At 29.9% G+C, this 23,744-nt stretch overlaps 2 protein-coding genes across 5 annotated transcripts; one reads left to right on the forward strand and one right to left on the reverse strand.

The window, feature by feature from the left end:
- The first annotated feature begins 24 nt into the window (after positions 1-24).
- Positions 25-3,079, forward strand: Icmt (isoprenylcysteine carboxylmethyltransferase ste14). Its single transcript, XM_015511000.2, has 5 exons — positions 25-507; positions 588-679; positions 1,835-2,004; positions 2,296-2,513; positions 2,586-3,079. The coding sequence occupies exons 1-5, from the start codon at positions 304-306 to the stop codon at positions 2,775-2,777; spliced, it is 876 nt and encodes a 291-aa protein (XP_015366486.2). The 5' UTR covers positions 25-303; the 3' UTR covers positions 2,778-3,079.
- On the reverse strand, positions 2,889-22,571 carry Ack-like (activated Cdc42 kinase-like). Of its 4 annotated transcripts, none has more exons than XM_089228747.1 (21): positions 22,485-22,543; positions 13,987-14,099; positions 13,770-13,907; positions 13,501-13,707; positions 13,291-13,440; positions 13,060-13,208; positions 12,858-12,998; positions 12,616-12,775; positions 12,439-12,555; positions 12,267-12,367; positions 12,054-12,184; positions 11,848-11,990; positions 11,625-11,769; positions 11,452-11,558; positions 10,902-11,108; positions 10,544-10,792; positions 8,033-8,190; positions 6,540-6,592; positions 6,253-6,460; positions 3,682-3,940; positions 2,889-3,596 (listed from the first exon to the last, which is right to left on the reverse strand). In XM_089228747.1, the coding sequence occupies exons 1-21, from the start codon at positions 22,501-22,503 to the stop codon at positions 3,366-3,368; spliced, it is 3,186 nt and encodes a 1,061-aa protein (XP_089084873.1). In that variant the 5' UTR covers positions 22,504-22,543; the 3' UTR covers positions 2,889-3,365. The 4 variants fall into 4 exon arrangements, with proteins under 4 accessions (XP_089084873.1, XP_089084872.1, XP_089084874.1 ...); XM_089228746.1 differs by having other exon boundaries at positions 11,452-11,561; positions 22,485-22,542; XM_089228748.1 differs by lacking the exon at positions 22,485-22,543 and adding an exon at positions 14,583-15,122 and having other exon boundaries at positions 11,452-11,561.
- Positions 22,572-23,744: the final 1,173 nt, after the last annotated feature.

A 23,744-nucleotide genomic window follows, 5' to 3' on the forward strand; every position in this document is an offset into this window, starting at 1 on the left:
CTTAACATCCCGGAAACGCGAATATTGCAAAATATATCCTGATTATCCTGTATTCCTGTCAATATTTACCATAATATTTGTGATGCTCAGTAATTTCTCACCTACCGGCTACCACTGATTAATGTTTTCATAGATAATGTAATAGTGCTTCTTGTTTCTACTTTCTGAGTACTGACTGCATTCTATAGCATTCTACCATGTTCGTGATTAAATGTCTTATACAAAAAAATATAATGAAACGATTAAAGCCTTAGCCCGTGCCCCGTAGATTCACCACCACCTTTTTGATTATATATTTGAAAAATGATTTCGAAAAATGGTGTCGTAAGTGTTTATGGTTTTCTGTTGGGCTTGTCCATCTTATTCGTGTGGTTGCTGCTTCGGAATAGCGACTTACTGGACACCTATGTCGATCCTGCAGTTGTGAATCCGTTGCATTTGTATATCGTCTACACTGCTGTTGCCAACGTCCTGGTACGTGTCGTCAACCAAGCAACCGCGTATAAAGTAAATATTGTGATCGTCATATAGACCACTGTGTGTAATAGGGTATACCTATTCTAACATTTTGTCTACACATCTTTCAGGTATGTGCCCAGGCCTTGTTCCTGGGTTTAGCCATGGCTGCAGGTTTGCTGATCTCAATCCAAGCACCTGCTTCTTGGAAACCTTTTGGATGGTAATAAATTTCGATAGAAATTGAATTGAAAAAACTGTTAATGTACCTGTTGATTATCAGCTAATAACAAAAAAAGCAGTATTGTATTTATGATAATGTATAGTACTTAGTTTCAAAATGTTTGCAGACACTTACACAACACTTTTGAAATAGTTAGGAAATTTACTGAAAAATAATGAAATTGAACTTTGAGAAACATTAGAAAAGATTAAATTTATTCAAAAAGTTATTGTTTACTTATTATAAAAATAATTAGACTTTCAACTTGATGCCGGTTGGGTTTTTCATAATTAAAATGCTCTTTCTCTTTCTGAAAGTTAAGTTAGTATATTTGATGTTTGACCAATAGTTGAGAAAACTTCACCCCATGTGTTGTATCTATCCTAAAAACCATAAAATATAGAAAATGTACACTCAATAAATGATTGACTTATTATTAGAATTGAAAATATTATCAGTATAAGTATGTTAGCTTCTTTACTGAATATTAAAATTTTTCTGTGGTATATGAGCATTTTTAAATTGCATAATAGAGAAATTTGAGTGTATTGATATTTGACGCATTCCAGTATAAAATCTTTTATTCATGAAGTTTCATAAAGTAACTTGTATTAGAATGAGGCTTGATACAAGTCTATATTTAACTTCACAATATAATATGTGCCAAAGATTTTTTTTTGAAGGTCTGACTCTGAAACAGATAGCTGGTATATTAAATTCGTAGTTTTTTGAACTAATACCAATAGATACACTCAAATTTCTTTATTGAAAATCTTGATACTGTATGAAGAGTACTGTATGAATAAAATAATAGATGTATGATTTTTTTTATTTACCATACTATTTGATTTGAATTATTGAGTAAACTATTTTACAATGAAAACCCTTAATGTCGATACTCTGTCTCAAAAGTGAGACACTTAATGCACATCGTGAATAATGTGATTGGTGCATCTTAATCCATGTGAACACACCAATGCTAGAAGGTGATGAGAGATTTGCACCACTGCCGTAAATCAGTCAGCCGACTGATTATTCTCTTTTGAGACAGAGTGTATATAATCGTTACTGTTTAGGTATTTATAATAAACAAATAAAAATATTTTATGCTTCATTTAAAGAATAACCGAGTTTATTTTGTTGTTTTACATTCAGGTACATATGTGTAATGGCCATATTTCATTACTCTGAGTTCCTCAGCATAGCCGTGTGTAATCCTAAAACTCTAACGTCCTCATCATTCATGTTGAATCACAGTATTGCTTACGGTGTAGCTGCTGCAACAAGTTGGCTAGAATATCTATTGTGGCATTACTTCTTACCTGGTAATGAAGCCTTAAAAGTACATTAGATTGTCTTCATAATTTATGTTTTTTTTATATATTTAAGAGTAAGAACATTTTTTAATGATTTTTATTAACTATGTATATTATTATAATATTTAAAATGATTGTCAACGAAAAAATTAAAAATTCCAGGGTAAAATAATGTACAACATCCAGCCACTTGGGCAATAGGCTATTTTAAGCATAATGCAAAATCCTAATTCAATTATAATATTATTATGCTTTAAATCTATACATTTAGCAATAATTAGGTTCTTCTCATTTTCTCAGATATGAAAACTATACATGAAATCAGTTACTTTGGTCTTTTGTTATGTGCTTTCGGAGAGGCTTTGAGAAAAGGAGCTATATGGACTGCCAGAGATAACTTCACGCATTTAGTGCAGCAAGAAAAAGCACAGACACATACGCTGGTCACACACGGAGTGTACTCGTGGTTCAGACATCCTAGTTATGTTGGGTGGTTTTACTGGTCCATAGGCACACAAGTAATGCATACAAAATCAATATCATGGTTAACAACAACCATGCATACTTACATGGTTTTATTATACATTTAGATTGTCATGATAAATCCTGTGTGCGTTGTGGCGTATGCGCTGGCCAGCTGGAAATTCTTTAAGGATCGAATCTACTACGAGGAAATCACGCTCTTGAATTTCTTTGGGGAAGACTATATTTCATATCAGGAAAAAGTCGGAATTGGCTTACCATTCATCAAGGGATTTGTGGTTACACGTGACAAACAATAAAAAACAAATATTTATCCATCTCTTATTATTGGATAAAACATTTAAAAATATTCTAGACAACCGTGTAGTTGTTTCAATATTGTTTCGCACATGATAAATTAACTAACTGCATACAAATATGTATATAATATATTAAAAGTATAAAAATACAAAGTAATACAAAAGTCTATTGTTAAATTACTTTTTGTGTAAAATAAGCGATTAAAAATAGCACTTATACTTATGTATATATATATATATATTTTTTATAACATTTATTTTGATATTAATAAAAGTAATAAAGGTTTAATCTTATTTTATAATTTGATTTTTATTCACATAAAGTAAGATTCAAGTAGGAACAGGAACTTATACAGGGTAATAATGGAAAAAAAAAAAAAAGTAAAAAGTTGGTCCGAAAATACGAAAATAAAAGAAGTCTTACAATGTACTTATTGGCAAGTTTTTACATCCCATGTTAGATAAAACTACTAAATTTATAAATAATACGTTTCCAAAAAAAAAAAAAAAAAAAAACGTTATCCAATAAATAATTTAAATATTGCGTTAGGATAAGTAGTTTGGCACATAGTATTAATATTACTGAACTTATACTAAAATACCCCTTTTATTAATAGTTGCCCCCATGTTATCAATAATACCACTGGCTGCTTTGACTATGTCCCAATTAGAATTTTCCAAGGCACTTAAGCACACACTGCGCTTGATATTGATATGACCCCCGGCCTCCAGAGTTGCTTCTAGTTTGGCCAACTTTATTGCATGGTGTACATCCCAACCAGCCGCTCTTAACTTGTCCAAACACTGTTCACTAGACACCTGGTTGTAAGAAAAAAAATATCGAGCAAATCACACAATACGGTCGTATGTATATCATGTATTTATGAACGAAATAAATACACACTTTGCTCCCGAGAACTTTGATCATTATTCTGACTTCATCACAGTCCAGACCTCGGCTATGCTCGGGTCGGTCCACAACGTCGGCACCTCTGTCAAACGTTTTTTGCTGCTCACAGTTTTCTTCTTCGTCGCAACCGGGTTCAAGCATCACCGGGAAAGTGTGCACTTGACGTTCGACTACCGGTGATTCAACAGCGCCCAATTGGTCCAGAGCGTCTAGTTCCAAGGCGATTCTCTCGTCGAAACTCACTTCGGAGGTACTAAAAACGAATTGAAAAACAATTTACGGATTAAATCGTATCGAACTACATTGATCTAAAGAAAACTTAAAAATAATGTGTATATTGTTTCCTTTCTAATCGCCGACGAAAAGTTTCCATACATTTATCGGGGCCCATCGCCCATAGGAGGTACAATAGCTCTGTCAATATAATATAAGAGTTACTTTATATAGTTTATATATAGTGTACTAATATGTAGTGATCAGGTACCTATGCCCGAAGAAATATAAACCGGAAGGGAGGAGTAGTGGCAAGGTTAAAAATCTCTGATAACGCAACTCATACTACTTTCTTGTTTTTACAAATGATAAAATATTGATATTTACTAGAAAAACAGGGGGGGGAATGCAACTCCCTGCATCCATGCCTGCGAACTTCCTTAAATGAAATATCGTTATAACTTATTGTTTAAATCTTATTTTATCTGTTATTCAACTTTATATTCTCAAACTAAACTACTAAACTTTAAGTTCTCGGGGGCGTGTCTTAAAATTGAAAATTTGATTTCAAACATTACAGTGAATATTTAATTACGTATTAACAAAAAATGGGAAGGTGCCGCAAACTGTACAATTACAAAATATGTATGAGAATATTAGAATAAGCTAAGGGCCTCCCTAAGCCACATACTAGGTCTTAATATTTGTATAGAATTTTGCTTACACTTTATTTGATAATAAACTATGATGACAAGTGACAACTGTTAATATAGGTACTTAACTAAATCCCACAACAAGCAACAATGTTTCACAACAACAATAGTCACAAGTTTCTACTTGCAAACATGTTGAATAACAACATTATTAATTGAAAAATTAAAATTAAAAACCGACCAGCAAAAATGTTATGGCAATATTGGCAATACAATAAATATATCATGTCGAGACACCACGCCATGCGATTTCGCTTCCAGCTGCAAATCGAACCATGTCTAAGACTTGAAGTAGTAGGCAAAATTAATCAAACAAAATATTCATTTGCAACAGACACGGAAGTCACTGCGTCTACAATTCTGCTGACAGTTCAACAATAAGAATCGCACCAAAAGTGGAGGATTGCGAAAACTAATTATGGCAAATAGTTCAGACTTAAAAATAATTCATAATTTATTGATGACTGATGCAATAAATGTTTTTGATAATATTAAATTTCTTTATAAATCCATCGTAGAATGTACATGAAAAGTTGATTGGGAAACTAGCAAATCGGGTACGGACTTCTTAAAGTTATATAAAGTAAAAATACATTTTCTCGACCAACAAATAATGTCTAATGAAGTTATCACAATTATCTACCAAATAATAATGGCAATGAAAATGAAACAATTTTAAATTATTATTAATTTATCTCATATTGCTACCTATAGACGTATAGTCAAAAGTTGAACGTGGTCCCTAGAGAAACTGATTTTGTGGTATTCTGATATTTATGCTTTAAGAGGACGCTACACCCGTATGTGTTGTCTCCGTCTTACAAGTTCGTAACATTACAAAAACTGTTTCGCGCGGGAAAGAACCAAGAAGGCTACAGTTATAACTAAGAAACGAAATTTTCACCACATAATAAGGAGAACATTTACTGTGCAACGTTGTTTTCAATTTTTCGATATCACAAATAGAAAAAAAGTTCTTATTGTTTCAAAATCCATTATTTTTGCGTTTTTCAAAATCGAATAACTTTTTTTTCAGTTCTAATATCAAAAAAACGTTGCACAGTCGAAATTCCCTTTTATCTGTGGTGAGAATTTCGTTTCTTAGTTATGACTGTAGCCTTCTCGGTTCTTTCCCGCGCTAAACAGTTTTTGCAATGTTACGTACTTGTAAGACGGAGACAACACGTGCGGGTGTAGCGTCCTCTTAACGGTTATGCTTACATATACTAAAATATTGATGTATATATATTAGTATAAACAACATCTTATTTTTTAAGACTGTATTTAAATGGAAAACCAATTTTAGTGAAAACTTATCAGTAGTATCCAGTTTATTATTAAAATATGTATTTATTTGCCCAAATGTCAAAAATTAAAAAAATACAGTAGGCTAAGCCTTTTATAAACTTATTAGAAAATGTATAGGTATTTTTATGTTTTCTGAAGAACAATCTATGTTTAATATATTTTTACCCTATAGGTCTTGCTGCAGATTAATACAAGTTGCAGCCTTAAAAACCATTTATATTGCTGCATGGTCGCGTGGGACTATTAGATAGTTTCGGGTAATTGTACAATATGTATATAGATTATAGATCGAAGGAATCGTGTAAATAACCACGGGTGTTCATATACTTACATCTGTTCTTGGAAATGATTCTTTTCTGCAATAATTTCGTTTTTATTTTCCAAATCTGAAACCACCGTCATGGCTACTTGGCACGACGAACCACCACCGTTAGAGTTAGGCATGACTAACGGATACTTCCTCTGGTGTCTTGGTTTTGACACCGTCATTTGCTGAACAGCCCTCGGGTCTTTGGGCGGTAATGGAATGATATTACAGTCTGTAAATTAAAATAAATAACGCGTGAGGAATTAAAATAAACTGATTTGTTACAGCTCAAAAATATCATCGAGACTCACTCGAATCGTTTTCGAAGTCTTCGGACAGTATGTTTCCGCTGGACTGCAAAGGCCTATAAAAATAATACAATAAATTATATAAAAATGTAATATTGTAATTTATAATACATTTTGACTGAATTGATAAATATTAATAACTATAGTGCTTAATAGTAAAGATTAACTGATACATTTCAGTTAAAAATAGTTAGTCAACATTTTCTAGATGTGGAGAAGCAATTACTCACACAACTCGTCCGAGTAAAGAATAAACTCTCTTGAAATAGTAAATAGGTGCCTAAATCCAAGACAAATGAATAAGATATATACAATAATTTATCACGTCATACGCATAACCAACAGTATTTTTCTTGCTTCTTAGACAGTACCTAAAATCATAATATTTCCTCCCAGCTCGGAAGGTTATTCTTATTGTACTCGGAGTTTGTGTACAGTTGGTTAGTATATATAGTCATATAGAATATAGATTATGCGATAACTTTCAAAAAACATTGTTTTTAGCAATTTGAAGCACGTGTAAAAATAAAGATAAAAACTAATTGTTTCATCATTTATACATAGCCGAGCATGCTATACAGAGATATTGATCTCCTCCCTCAATAGGTTTCTGTATAGACGACAGACGTGTCTGATAGATATACTGAATTATAATTTTGTAAATTAATGCCAAAACAGCAAATGTCAAGTAATAGTTAAATATAATTGTGTAAAATGTATTTCAATACATCATATTATTATATATATTTATACAACAAATTTTATTGTATAAATGAAATACAAATCCGAAAAATTCAACCGATCAACACCAAATTTTCCATATATGTTCAATTCATTCTTTGTAGGAGTAGCCGGGTAGGATATACCATATAAAATTTTTAGTAAATAACAATCAATAAAGAAATATCACAAACGAGTATAAATTTAAAATGACTTCCAATAACAAGACAATACCTTGTAATTTACATTTTTTATGGATTTATTCATACTATTGATAAAAATTGCGTTTCTTGAAAATAGAAAAACGAAATAGTTGCAGAAATAAGAAAAAACATTTAAGTAGAAATGTCGTTTTCTATATTAAAGTATAGTTTTAAAATCAAAAGCTGTCCAATATACATAAAGAATATAATGAAGACCTAGATTTAAGTAAAAAAGTGCTGCAGATAGACTATTACCTAGGTACGTATGTTGCAGCGTCATAATAACATAAATATATTTTACTGTAACATAATTAATGAAAATTCTTTTTCGAGACTATTTTTGAACATTTTAAGTTCAGTAACATCTGCAATAAAAATGTGACTACGTTTATGCAGTTATACTTATATTATTTATTTTCATGTTTATAAGTACCTACATGGTAGATGAGCTTTTATACATTAAAAAAAAAGTGGTGGCCTAATTGCGGATATCGTTCACACAAATAATATGTTTTTGGGCACACTTATGGAGCTGATATTCTTACATTACCATAATAACCTGATAATATTTACCCGTTGTCGTTTTTATTAAGCCTGAACTTCGGTTTGGCCACCGGAGTTGTGGTTTTTTTCAGTATTCTCAGCGAGTTAGTAACGCCACCATCCATCGCAGTAGTAGGTTTTTCGATGAGACCATTGTAAGCTTGTTTAGCTTCTTCAGTTAAACATCCCTATACAAGTGTGAGCGTAGGAAACCGGCGGAAGGCGAGAGAAGGATAAATGGGAAGCAAAAAAATAAAATAAAAACTCAAAAATAAAACACAAAAATAAACTAAATAACTGAAAAACGGCGTTAAAAATGTCTATTTTTAAAAAATATTACTAGGTACTTAATAAGAGTCGTTTTACCAACTAAAATCTATTTAATACGTATATAAAAATTTGAGCATTATATGATAAATGGTTATAGCTATAATACCATAGACAAGCCAACAACAAAATTACAGTTTAAGATTGTAAAAAGTTTCATTATATAAAGGCACTGTAAATTATATTATACTTATATTCAATGTAAAAAATACAAGATCACAAGCAATGAAGCAGTCTCTAAACGAGTACATTAGATTGATATGTGTGCTACCAAGTACCAAATTTAAGAGTATTAGATTGTTGAAAATAAATTTAATTTAACCATATTTAGTGCTAGTTTTATTTTAAACATGCATGTGCATGACGCATAATATATAGATGGCATGTGCACATATTTGGACAGTTATTTTTCACATATCCGTAAAACGAAAGCAATATATATATTATTATAGATTTTACAAATCATTGAAACAGGATATTTTTGTAAAAAAATTATTTAAATATTTATTATTTTTTAAGTTTATTTATATATTTCGACAAACAAATATATAAATCGTACAAATTGCAAATTAGTAATACCTACTCATGTCTTACGCATCGGGTATATTATAATCAAATGTATGTTTGCGTACGTTAATTCGTCTGAAGACAATTATTTAAGACAAAACTACTAAAATCTGAGAATTTTTTTTTGCATTTCAAGTTGTTTACAAGTAATTATCGGTTTACTTAAATTTTACCTTACTATAAAAAAAAAAGTTTTGACTATAAAATATAAACAAAAAACTTATTTATTTCAATTATAATTTATAATAAGACTCAATATTATTCATGACCTGTAAGCAAAAAAAAACCAGCTAAAAACTTTATATTGAAACCCCTGCAATACATATAAATTATGTATACATAAAAAAATACAAATTGAGAAGGTATTTTAGCCTATCATTTAAGTTTCACTTTATAAGGAGTTACAATATTTCTGTTAAAATACAAAACATTATTATTCCACCAACTGTGTAGAGTGTGCAACGAGCATCGTATCAGTTTAAATCATTATATATAAACAAAGTGTGAGTTCGAGCCCACATGTGAATATAGTTAAACAATTTCTGAGTTATTCCTTAGAAAAAAGCGCAGCGGTGAATGCTAAGACAGAGAAATAACTATAATAATTATCCACAGGTCCGGCGATGCAAATCATATTATGATTTACAGCTGGTTGAACATTAATAAGCCGTATACAGCGAACACACTGTGTTAAACATAATATGAATATCTATTATTCTTTTAATACCAATGAAAATTATAGATAAGCAAAAAGCGTTCTAAATAAAAGTATGTAGTATTTTCGTATGTTTCTATCAAATCCACTTTATAGAAACATATAAAATAAAATAAAGTATTAAAATGTAAAATATTATCCTATTAACGAAAAAAATTGAAATAAAAAGTGAAAAATATATTGTGTTTTTAACAGAAAATTATAAGTCATTAATTATTGTAATAAAAGTATAAAACAATAATCTCAATATAACACAACTAAAATTTAACTTTCTGCACAGTAACTATATATAAACACAGCTGCTATTTACAACAACTACTAAAAAATATTATAAGCAATTACGAATACCACTACTCAGAGTTCAGCAGTCTCGTCATCGATCAAACAGATATTTATAGGAACTTTGTTTAGAACATCGTTGGAATTGTATAATACGCTACTCTCGGAATCAGACAAACTTCGTCTCAGTTTGTCACATTTTTTGCTATTGGGTAGAGTATTTGCTCGAAACGTTTCAACGTTTTTTGTTTTATTCCTTAGTTTAGGTGAACTGGGACACGAATATTGTTCACCAACTAGCGTTTCGGTAGAGTCGACATTGGAACGTTCGATAGTCTTCAATGAGTTACAAGAAATGTAATCAAGTGAACCTATACTAGGAGAGGCCTTGGTCAATAACTCTCTAGAGCGCGCAAAATAGAACTCTGTGGACGCCTTATCCCACAGGGGCAGACGAAACGGTGCGGTGTCTAGCAAAGATTCGGCACTGATAAATGAAGAAAATGAATGCAAACTACTGCAAGACTACAAGCGATGAATACAAATGCATCGGAAGGAATAAAACGAGGGGGATTTATTTTAGAGATTACTCAGATTAGTATTTTAAATGCAGTTAGGAGCGCATGTATACAATTATTCCAATTATTTATTACCTGAATGTCCGGAATAGAAGCGGCTTCGTCAGTGAACGTCTTTGTTTCGTGTTTAGGGGTTTTCGTGAGAGATCCAATTGGAGGAGGAAACTTGAACATGAACTTCCGTTTGTTTGGCGACGATGGAGATTCGGGTATCTGGTGATGTGGTTGTTCTATATCAGATCCCATTGAACGACTGGCCATCTCATTAGCCATTGCAATAGCAGAATCGAGACTCTTTTCGTCAGAAGCAGATATTGGTTTCACCTTAAGAAAAATTAGTATAATGTGTCATAGTTTTGTTACAAAACCTTATTCATTGTCATAAAACTGAATGTACACTTTAGTATTTAAATTATTTTATATAGCATTTTACCGTAGCTTGTTTCTTTTTTGTTTTTGAATTCACAGCAGCAGCAATAGTAGCTGCAATTTCTCGTAATTCATTTCTATGATTTGTATCCAATGGATCAAGGGGAGACCTTGGCGGAGACACAGCATAATTACTGACTCCATTAGTACTTATAGTTCTAAACATGGTTTCCATTTCTTCGACAAGACTTGGTCCAAAGTCAAAAGTTTTCTAAAGTGAACATGTTAAGACAATTGTTATAAAATAATAACTATACTGATGATAAATTTGAACTTAATTTAATTTTTTAATTTTTAATTTTATTAAAAAAATATATACAATCTGTATAAACAATACAATAAGTAATATGGTTGATTAATAAACAAAACTGGACGGCTTGATGGAAGGGAGTGTCCAAACGACACTACTTGAGACTTATTTTTATTAAAATAATAAATCATGTATTTAAAATTTAAATTATAGGTAACTGAAAAATCGTGAATATTACACATATGTTTTAATAAAATAAATAACATTTAAAGAATTGAATTTAAAAGCTTTTCAAAAGACTTACTTCAAACCTAGGACTTTCAGCAACAGTATCTTCATCACTAATTTCATGGTATTCGTGGTCAGTCAAAATTTTTGCCAGCTTACTTTTATCTAACCAGGTTGTTAAATCTACTAATAACAATAAACAAAAATAATAATAAGTTAAATGCAAGTTTTACATTCAGAAATAAATACCATTTTTTTTGCTTTCTGATTTACCACCATTAAGTAATGGAGCTCGATCTGAACAAGCCTTAATTGAAGTTGGTGAATCACTAACACTAGCACAGTCTTCTTGTGGTTTGTATGGAGCTACAACTTGATGTGGTAAATGATTATACTAAATGAGATATGAAATAACACAAGAATAATTATACATTAATGAAAGAAACATTATTGTTTATTAACTGTTAATTACTTTTGGTGCATTTGTACTCATGAATTCAATATCTCCAAAATATGCACCATCTAAACCTACATGTCCCATATGTTTAACATCGCCTTGAGGACAAGATATCATATCGATCCTTAGACGACTACGTCGAGATGTATACTTTGAATCTGCAATATAATATAAATTTATAGATACTAAATGCAAATGAAAACTGGTTAGTTATTAATTACCATTTCTAGTGAATTCAGAATTTCTGTTGGATGGTAAATTCAAACCCAAATATGCCACAGTATTGGAAGGATTGAAAAAACCAGTTTTTCCATTGCACAATACACCTTTCCATAAGGTAGGAACACCCGGTCTAAAAAATATAAAATTATATTATTGATGTAGGTATCGTTTATATTAATAATTTTTTTTATTTAAATTTATAGTACACTTACGATTTATCGAGTACTGTTATGACTTCCCCAATAGTATATTGGAGCATGTCTCTTTTTTTATCTTCAAAGTTAACAACTGTTTGCACTTGTTCAGGTTTACACTAATGTTATAAGTATTTCATAAAAATTAATATCAAAAATAACTTTTACACTAATAGACAATAATACTTACATCAAGTAAAATTGATACTAAATCAGCAAATTTAGGTCTTTTAGCAGGATCGTGTTGCCAACATTTAGTCATGACATTGAAATATTCTTTTGGGCAGCAATCAGGCTGCTCTAATCTCTGAAATATATAAGTGTTTAATACAAAAATAAAAATTTTAATGTTTAAAGCTATAACTACCTGAAAATTAGGTTCATCAATAGCCTCAAGTATTTGTTGACCTGTCAGCGCTGCCCAAGGCTGAAAACCATAGCTGAACATTTCCCATAAAGTGACACCATATGCCCATACATCAGAAGATGAAGTAAAACGTAAATAACTTATACACTCAGGTGCACACCTAAATAAAAGATAAAAATTGAATGTGCTCAAAAACAAAACAAATACTATACATTGAAAATAAAAAATAAAAATATTATTACCAAGCAATTGGCAATTTCAGGTTCACATTAAAGTTAGTTTGATAATAGTCTTTGCCAACACCAAGTGCTCTAGATAATCCAAAATCTGAAATTTTCACCTTGTTCTTTGTAAACACTAATATGTTTCTAGCAGCTAAATCCCTAAAAAAAAAGTAACAATGACCATTTGATTGAAAATTTCGACTTTAAATAAATAAAATACCTGTGTATAAATCTTTTGATTTCCAAATAATGCATTCCATTACATATTTGTATGGCAAAATCACATAACGACATTACTGGAAAACTTGCACGGAGTGATGGTTCTTTTAAGCACTCCAAAAGAGATCTCAAAGGTGCTAACTCTGTCACCTAAAAATTAAATCACACAATTTAAATATCAATTAAACTCCTAATTCTTAAAAATTTCGTAAAAAAAAACATTAGTCATTACTAGCATTAAGGCATCGGTGTCCAAAACTACACCGTACAATCGTACAATATGCTCATTGTCAATGCTATGCATAATAGCTGCTTCCTTCAAAAACTCTATAGGATTATTTTGCATACGTTCTCTGCTCAAACATTTTATGGCAACTTGAATCTAATAATATATTTTTAAAATTAATATTTATGAAAAATATATCATTAATTTAAAACTAACCCTGTCTCCTTCATTGGTCCAAACACCTTGCTGGACTACGCCAAACTCGCCTACACCTAACTCCTTATTAATAGTTATGGAATCAGCTGGAATAATATGTTTATTAGGAACACGAGCTGGTGGTCGTTTTTCATAGATAGGCTTTAGTGTATCTTGTGAACCAGAACTATCACTCCACTGCTCTTTATTGTCTTTTGAGGAAATTAACTAAAATTTAAACATAATATTATATAGCACAACCACAAAATAAAATTGTTGTAAATTTTTACCTTTTTAAATTTTGAGAAATAATTTTGTGGATAATACTTTTGAAAATACTTTTTTAAACGTCTGATCTCTGGCTTTGTCATGCCTATTTGATATAGATCATCTTCGGTGACAAATTTTACTTGAGGCACAGTCATCACCTAAATCCAAATAATGGGCAACCATTAGTATAAACATTTGTAACTGGTCTACAGTTAAGTAGTAGTTGTCTTAACTTACCTTCAAGTCGTTCTTGAGTTCTGAATAGTACTGATGAAGTTCTGCTTCTAGTAGGAACTCGTACAGATCGATGACTTTTGACATTGTACCTGCTGCTGATAAACTTAAAACACCTGAATCATGTTAATAAAACAGTAATTTTAGAATGGTATGCGAGACAAGAGACTCTGCAAGTCCTGCAGAGTGCAGGAACAAGTTAACATTTTCCAGACTATTACCCTAACACAGCTATCTAATTATATCTATATCTGATCTCATAAAAGCTCCAAATCTATAATTTGTCAATAAAAATGGTGGGTATTTGATTTGCAATTGTAATTTGTTGATAGCTGTTTAAAATCTTGAGTTAGGGGATTAATAAATTAGTAAGAGATGCAATATACTCATATATATATATTATGTAAAACAAGACAAATCTTATATAATAATATGGTCTAGAATATTAATTATTCAACAGATGATGGTACTTTATTAACAAATGTTTAGTTCCAAAGTCTTACACAACTTTTTACTACGTTCGAGCAGGCCTATTTGGCCAAGCTTCCAATACCTATAAATTAATGTACTTCAATACCCCCCCCCCCTCAAATACCTACCCGACGATGAACTTTAGAAGAAATCTTAAAGTATGGTGCGATGACGACGTCAACAAACGGATATGGTCGGCCAGGAGAGTCGTAGGTGGAGAATATTCGAATTCTTCATAAAAAATGATTCGGTAATATTATAATATCTCAAGAAAAACGAAACGCCGGCACATCTTTCGTTGATTAGAATTCACGTCCGTTAGCCGTTTTCCGATTACTGCAAACCTCTAATATTCTTGAGCTTATTTTCACGCTGTTCAAATGGTGTAAATATTATCCGCAGTGAACTATAGACAATCAGGTATATTACAATACGCAGGCATCTACGAACTACACGCGTCTACCGTCTACCGACTACCGACTACGACTGCAGTAGCCAGCACTCAGCAGCACACTACGGACTACGGTACTAATGACTAATGACTATAGAAGTATAGACTACCCGAGTACGGCTACTGACTTCGGGCACTACGGTAGTACGGTTCACTGTTTACTACTCGAAGTACTGTCCGCTCGGAGTCGATGCATACGATAATCAACACTCAAGACTCAAGAGACCACAATAATAATAACAATAATAATGAATATAATAATAATATTGCGAGAATAAAACAAAAACTTATCAGAAGTAATACCAACACTGCACAAATCTGACATATTTAGCTGATAACACGTTGATAATGACGTACTGACGTGCAGGCGCCAGGCATAGAGAGCCTAGCTTGCTGAGAGACTGAAAGAGTTAGAGCCTACATTGGCTATTAGCATTAATTAGCCTACCGCTGTTGCTGCTGCTGTTGCAGCGTCCTGTACGAATTTCCTTATAAAGTTATGTCTTCAGTTAGTAGGTAGCATTTAGAAGCATATTGTATAAAGTCCAAGGTACCTCTACGGCTATAAGGTGCATCCGCGTCATAAGTGGTTTTGGGTTTTTAAACGCATGTTTTTAGATGAATAATTAACAGTTTATTGAATTTTAATCATATTTTATTTGTTTAAAATTTAATTTTCAAGAAATTATATCATGTCATATTGGCAGGTTCATTATTATTGATTCGTTCATGGCTATAATTCTTTACTTAACTATTAAATTGGAGACCTGGTGGGGACGGATTTAGAAATACTTTACGAGGGAAGGGGGTACGCAATCACACAATTGACTTTATGCTTACAACTAAGCTGCCCAAATTGCTTAAATTTTGACATAAAAAGTATGTTGGCCACTTGGCTTCCAGTAATATGGGTATAAAATAAAAATAAATAAAAATAAACACATTAAATAACTACATTATAAAAACCTATTTTTAGGAATTAGGGGAACATGCGCACACTTCGCCACTCTTCTTGGATCTGCGAATGGGGAACTGTAACCTTTAACATAATGGGTAGAAAATGAGAAGTGTCGGTAAAGTATAATATATTAAAAAGATTTAAGATATATGAATGAAGAAACTGACATTGCAACGCACAGCCAAAAATTACTGGAACTAGAAAGAAAAAATTTAAATTTTGTTCGAAGGTCGGGAGGTGTCACCTATTGTAATATAGGCAAGTTTTCAGAAAAGATTTTTGGAAATTTAACTCCAATAAGAGTTTAAATATATGCCTCGGAGTTAGTAGTTACAGATATGCAAATAAATTAATCTGTATAATAACTGTTTATTATTTATTTTAAGTGTTACGGACTAATAGGCAATGTTATAACAATATTATTCAATGTTTGCATTAGCAATTTTTTGCACGTGTTTCATCGTGGTTAATGTTAAATACTTAAAATACATATGTTTCTGTTACCATTTTGTACACTTACTATAGTTACTATGTATAAACATACAGAAAATATTCCGAATAGCGAGTAGTCATGAGCTTTAATATAGTGCCTATATTTTTTATTCCTTAACAAAACAGTCGAATAATAAATTATTTAAGACACCCAGACCCAGTGCAGATGCCATATGGTCCATACAAATACACTTCACTGAAAATAATGATCCTATAATCTTGTAGAATTAACCAAACTTGATCATTTTTTTTTCAACTAATAAATAGTGTAATATTCTACAGACGCCGTATTGTACCTACTCGGTTTTTCAATGTATATTTATATCAAACATTAAATAGGTTTCGTCTTTAAAAATTAGACAATTTTTAACTTTTTTTACAAACTATTAAAGCCAAATAAAATAAAAAGTGGAGTTCATGATGCATGTAGAAGTCTTCTTCAGAGACGGATTTACACAATTGCCGCCCCTAGACAAATTTTTTTTTGCCACCCCATTACGACTTAGTAAAAAAACGAAATATGTTATCTATGTTTAGTATTTAGATAATAGATAATATACGTTTCGGCAGTAGTTCGATTATTTACTTGGACGTTTACTGTTATGTATTACTCAGTATTAGTATTATAAAATAATGAAGAAATTATATTAACAAGAATATTATGTTATACAAATATTAAACATTTTCATTTTTCAAAGTAATCACCGTACATAAGAAAATCAAAAAGAAACCTAGATTATATTTTCAATAAAATATTGGCCTAAAATTGCCACCCCTAAAAATTTGCCGCCCTAGGCAACTGCCTACTTTGCCTGACGCTAAATCCGCCACTGGTCTTCTTACATTCTACAGATGGGCATTGGGCAATTATGGTGGGAACTGAAATATAAAATATAATTTTCTAATTTTATAGAATTACGAAAATTGTTAAATATTTACATTGGGCCCAGGGGGCGTGGGCCCCTAAAAATTTAAAGTTTAAAACTTAGTGTTTATATTATTCTCTGAGTCTCTGACGTAAAATAGTTATATAATTTATTATGAATAATTTACCATTATTATTTTAAATGTTGATATTTTTTCTAAATAATTAATGTCTTATGCTCACGTCTCAACGTCTGTATGCTAACAAATCACTCTGTAATCAGTCTGTATACACATTTAAATTTAAAATACGATCAAATTGACTTATAGATATTAACATTAATAACCATATTTTATTGATTTATTCTTTAGCTATATTGTAGCTTTATACGTTCAATGCTTCTAAATTTACTATATAATATGCAGTACTTGATAAGATTTTAGATTATTATTATGGTTCATTTTACATTTATACCATATGTGATAAGTTACAATGTTACATATACATATAATATACATATAAACACATTATTACATTATCATGAATGACATTTTTTAATCGCTGTGAACTAGGTACCTATGTAGTGTACTATCTTTTTCAAAGAAATAAATAATAACTATTATTATAAAATTAAGTTACATTCTACAAGCTACAACCAAAAATATGAAAGATAAATATTAAACAGATTATTTTATTATATTATTTAAAATTTTTTTAATATTTGGTACTTGTGTATACGCTTTATCTGCCCATGGTGATTATTATAATTTATAATGGTCAATAGTTTCAGTTTACTAAAAAAAAATGACAACTAGATAGCAAATAGTTAAAATTTAAATACGAATATTGGTAATGCATAGTTATTATATTAAATCAAAGTCCATTTTTCTGAATATTTATTTCTAATTAGCTATCAAATGACAACAATCAATTTATTTATAAATGACATATTATTCTGTTGATAATTATGTCTTGTTATCTTTATATAACATACTTAGTCTAATTACTTAAATTTGATAACATTTTGTACTAATTACTAATACATATTACTTATTAAAAATTATTTTTAAATCCTTTAGTATATACTATATCAGTGGCGTAACTAACAGCAAATATTTGGGGTAACGAACACTTTTAAATACTTCACCTTCTCCAATAGTGAGTGATGAGTACCACTTATACGCATAATTTCCTCCTAAATTATTTTAAAATAATCATTATACTTATATATTATTATTATATTATACTTATCATTATACTATTATTATACAGTTTTATAACACGAAAATTCCGGTAAAACACGATTGCGTACGATTTTTGTCTGCAGCTTTGAAGCACTGTTGCCATTTGCTTTGAACTTATAGAACAGGGGTTACTTCCATAATTTTTTTTTTATTATTATTGAATAACTATTTTTTATTATATTATTTTAACATTTAATTATTTTATTTTGTGTACTATATTATTATAACATAGGTATTTATCGAAAATTGAGATTTTTAAGTGGTACCATAACTTAAGTCATTTTTCCAAAATTTAAATTTTACTGATCAAAAATAAAAACATTAATTTAGCAACGATGCACAGTAAATCGTACGCAATCGTGTAACGTACGCAATCGTGTTTTCAAAAAGAAACATCGTACGCAATCGTGTGGTACCCCGAAAATTCACAAATAACGTATTTTTTTCTTGATAACTATTTAAAGATAAATAAATAGTAAATACACACTGACGCGGATTTTTTTTACTAAATTATATAAATAATTTTGGGGTAACAAAATGATACTCTTGCCACCCCATAAAAATGTTTGGGGTCACGACCGCTACCCCTCGCTACCCCATAGTTACGCCACTGTACTATATATTAACAATTATTAGACATAAATAGACGCGTATCTTTATAATTTTTCTCGAAAATAGCTTCAAGCATTTTACACCTATATTGTTGGGATTTTTTTGATTTAAAGAATTCATCTGTGAAGGTGTCAACTCCAAGAAAATGAATGTTCTTATAAATTAATCTTCGAATAATATATGTTTGAAATAGTAATGAATATAATATACTAATATAATATATTAATGTGTTTCTCTATTTATTTATTGTATTTAAAATTCGAATAACCCTTAATAATAATTACTATCTAGTATGAATAATGCCTCAAATTAATGATCATTTTCAAAGCACAAAATTTTAGATACATTATGATTTCTGACTTTCTGAGAAATAAATAAATAATCGTCCCAAAAATCTCATGTTCAAATCACGTGAAATTATGAAACAGATATCATTATTTATTAAGATTTTAAAATTCAAATTATTGTATAAGAATAAAAAGATAAAATTTATTTAAAACGAAAAACAAACGATTAACAATTGTACATTTTATGTAGCTCATCAACTCAATTACTCAAATAAATTCCTTTGACTTATTAACTTTTAAAGTTTATTCTAATGATGAATATTCTAATCAATTTTACATTGTACCTTTAATTATTGGAAAATAAGAAAAATTCACTGTGATAAAGTCTCATAATAAATTACGTATGTGTACACACTACACAGCATTTTGGCAATGTAAAATACAAATGTATCAAGTTTAAATAAAATCCATTTAAATCAACAATAGGGTGTGTTTAGGTGAAATTGTCGTGATGGTTTTGAGACATATTTATTTAATGTTGACCAGAATATCAGATCACAATAAATTTTACTCGGTGTCACTGAAATCCATTTGATAAATTCGTCATCAGTAAAGTTGTAGTATGGTCTCATCTGGTGAAAAATCTTCCAAAAATTTTCGTTTTTGCCGTTGTGAGTTAAGCAGTTATAAAAAATAATAACAATAGTAGGTATAGAATAATATAGATATAATAATTTGAACTTGCTTAGCTCAAGATTGATTAGCACGAAATCAACGATAACTTGAATTTTTTCTCATCTATAAACAATGTAAAAATGTAAAATATTATCGTGTTTAATTCAAATATTTCTTAGAAAACAGTACTGGCCACTTAGGCTATATTACAGGCAATTTACAGCTAGTTCGATCATTATGTTTATTTTCTGGAGGGATGAGGGCTAAACATGGGCAGATGCCTATCATTTTTGGCCTACCGAAAAATTTTAAAAAGTGGCCTCCGCATGAAAAAAAGCGGGTAAGTGTATGTCACTCTGCTGTACATTAGGTGGTGGGGTGGACCCCTGACTAGGGTAGGTTAAATCTGAATTCAATGATAGGTATCATTGTATACGAAAAACGATTCTGAACGGAGATGATTTGTCAGTCTAGGATATAGGTATATTATATTTAAATATTGCCATGTATTCTATTTTGAAACAAATATATTATTTTTCAATTAGGACGCATTTTGAATTAGGCATGGTTAATCAATTTTTCCAAAAACATTGCATGTAGTTATCATAATTCATAATACCTTATATTATCATAGATATAGGTACATATACCTGGTTTGAGGATAAATCGTTATCGTTACGCGATTTCATAAAAATTTAAAACTCAAACGCTCAAAACATTTTTCCTATAATGACGCTCCAAATTTTCTCTATAGCTATTTGAAGCAAAACTTATGGAAAACTTAGTGTTAAATTGTATAACCTTAAATATAAATACAAAAAATATTATGAATTTTGAACTGCAAAATAATTCGCAAATATTCATGGTTTTGACGAATTTTTGTCAATATTTGAAATTCAAATGCTAATAAAAATTTAATTTGAATTTTTGGTAGACATTTTTTTTGTGATAAAGATTGACGAATTTGTAAGGAATCTTATATTAAATTTTCAAATCTTAGATTTAAAAAGAAAATTTCACGAATTTCTAGCTTAAAACAATTTGCGAATTTTTGTGATGTTTAGGTACGTATTTTGTCAAAATTCAAAATTTGAATGCTTATAAAAAAAAATTGTGACTGAATTTATTTTATTTTTCAACTGCTATTGTAACAATATGTTAAGAGCGGTTGATTAAATTTTTAAGATTTTCTACTCAAAAAATTCAAACGCACTTAAAATATTTCCTATAATGATGGTTCGAGTTTTCATTATAGTTACTTGAAGGAAAACTTAGTGTTGTATTTTTAATCCTTAGTTATAAACACAAAAAATTTTATGATTTTTCAACTTCAAAATTTTGAACTATAAACGCTTATAAAAAAAATTGTGACTTACGATTTTTAATTTTTTTTTAACTACAATAAGAACAACTTATAAGGAACTTTGTATTACATTTTCAAGTTTTTTTGGTAGTCCAACTTTTTTTACCGGCACTTCAAAAAAAAATTTTAAAAAAAATTGAAAATTTCAGTGGTCTATAAATAACTTTAAAAAAGTCAAAAATTTGTGAATATTGTATATAGATAACACTAACATCAACATTTGGTGAAAATTTCAAGTATTTACAGTGATTAGTTGTTGAATTACAACCATATAAAAAATCGATTTGGTCGAAAACTGGTTTTGCGTAAAAATTCCCGTTTTTCTGTCATTTTTTTTTTGTTTTTCTCGATTTTTTTGAGAACTGTTGGAAAATGTTTACTTTTGACCTCTATAATGCACCAAGGATATTCGCTTTTACATCGGAAACCACCCCCAAAGTTTGAAATTGAAGCATTATTTCGACTAGTTATGCTGTACACAGACAAAAAAAAAAAAAAAAAAAACACACACATCATTGTAAAATCAATACATTCGTCACTTCGTTCAGAATCTAAAATTTAATAATATATGATATTAAAAGGCCCCATTACCGAAAAACGAAGGGGGACTCACCGGGAAAGTAGCTCAGTAGGCCTATCCGCCTATATGGGGCTAAAATATTTTATTGTTACTTTTTACTCTTTTTAGAATTTAAGAATAAATAATGATTTGATATTAGATATAAGATATAACTTACAAATTCCAGGCAAATAAAGGTAATAGTGATGAAGTTATAATATTACCTTTTTTATTCGTTGTCGTTAATTTAAACTTGTGCTTAAAAAAAAAAGCATGGGTCTTATGTTTCTACATCTTAGTTTATTTTATTATGTCTTATACGTTTAGGTATTTTAATGTTACCGAAATATAATCTTCTAAATTCAATTCGTGCCCGCGATAAATGAATAGGTAGGTATACAATTTTCAATTTAATTGACGGCAATCTACATCTACGACACTGATATAGGTACCTTATATAGTTATGCATAATAGGCTATGAAGTATTTATATTTATTAAAGTATTTAAAATAATAGGTACTTACTTAATGCGCGATTATCCATTATAATGGATTAGTATATAGCGCTATATTTACCAACAAGGTTCAGCCAGCAGGTATATAATAATATATCTATAAATAAATTGTAAATATTTTGTATTAGGTAGGTAGGTAGGTAGGTAGGTAGGTATTATAAAGAACATTTTTCTTTGGTTTATGTAATAAGGTGTGGCAATCGACAGTAGTATATTGTACACTATAAAAATATGTTACTTATATTTGTTACATTCTTTAAAAAAAAAAAATGCAGATTATATACTTTATCTCAAACAGTTTTTTGTTCTCGAGAATTCTTATAGCTAACTATATGATATAGTCTATATCTAATTTAAATATGCCTAGTATAATATTATTTTAAGTACCTATTTATAATGTGCATTCTCCGTTATAGGTATATTAACAGGATTCCAATTTAGGACTTATTAGTATTTAGTGTATACCTATCTAATGATATTACAACCTATTTCTGCATTAGGTAGATATAAATATAAAGACATGGGATAGGTACCTACAATAGATAGATACCTACTTAAGAGTGTAAGACAATAATAATATAGTAGGTTCGCTGCACATACAACTATACAAGCCGAATTTGTTAGTGAATTCAGAAAAAGCAAATTTTGAGAGCTGTTCATATACAAACAGTAAAAAATTGAAGTTATAGATCAATATTCTGAACGATTAAAAAAAATATTTAATTACCTGCTTACCTACCTACGACCTGTCTATTTAAAATTATATTAAATTAAATATGAGTAAAAGGTAGATGTCATTGTGAATATACAATTTTATAAGTTATTACGTGTTAAATATCAGTTTTCAAAATTAATTTAGAAAAAAAAAAACACTGGACACTACCATAATTATTAGCATACAGAATAATATGTAACAATACCTAATTCAACACTACCTAATTTAAAATATATTTTATAAAACAACGCAACATGATGTTATACATATGACATGTCCCCCTCCATAGTCCAATTAAGATGACCAAATCTGTCACTCATAGCAAATTATAATCTAATAATATATACCTACCTACTACAATCACACCACTTGAATCATGACTAAATAAAATCTTATTTACCTATGGTTTGAATTTGAACTTTGAACCATTTAACTCAACCTAACTTCGACTTATGAGTGTGGTGTCATCCAGGTATGATTGTGTACATATATGTTATATTCATAAGAATATTAAGTATAGTTGTAATATTGCATAAACGATTATGATTTTAGTTT

This window comes from Diuraphis noxia, unplaced genomic scaffold, assembly GCF_037042655.1.
Source record: "Diuraphis noxia isolate RWA-SAM2 unplaced genomic scaffold, SU_Dnox_SAM2 contig0005, whole genome shotgun sequence".
NCBI lineage: Eukaryota > Metazoa > Arthropoda > Insecta > Hemiptera > Aphididae > Diuraphis > Diuraphis noxia.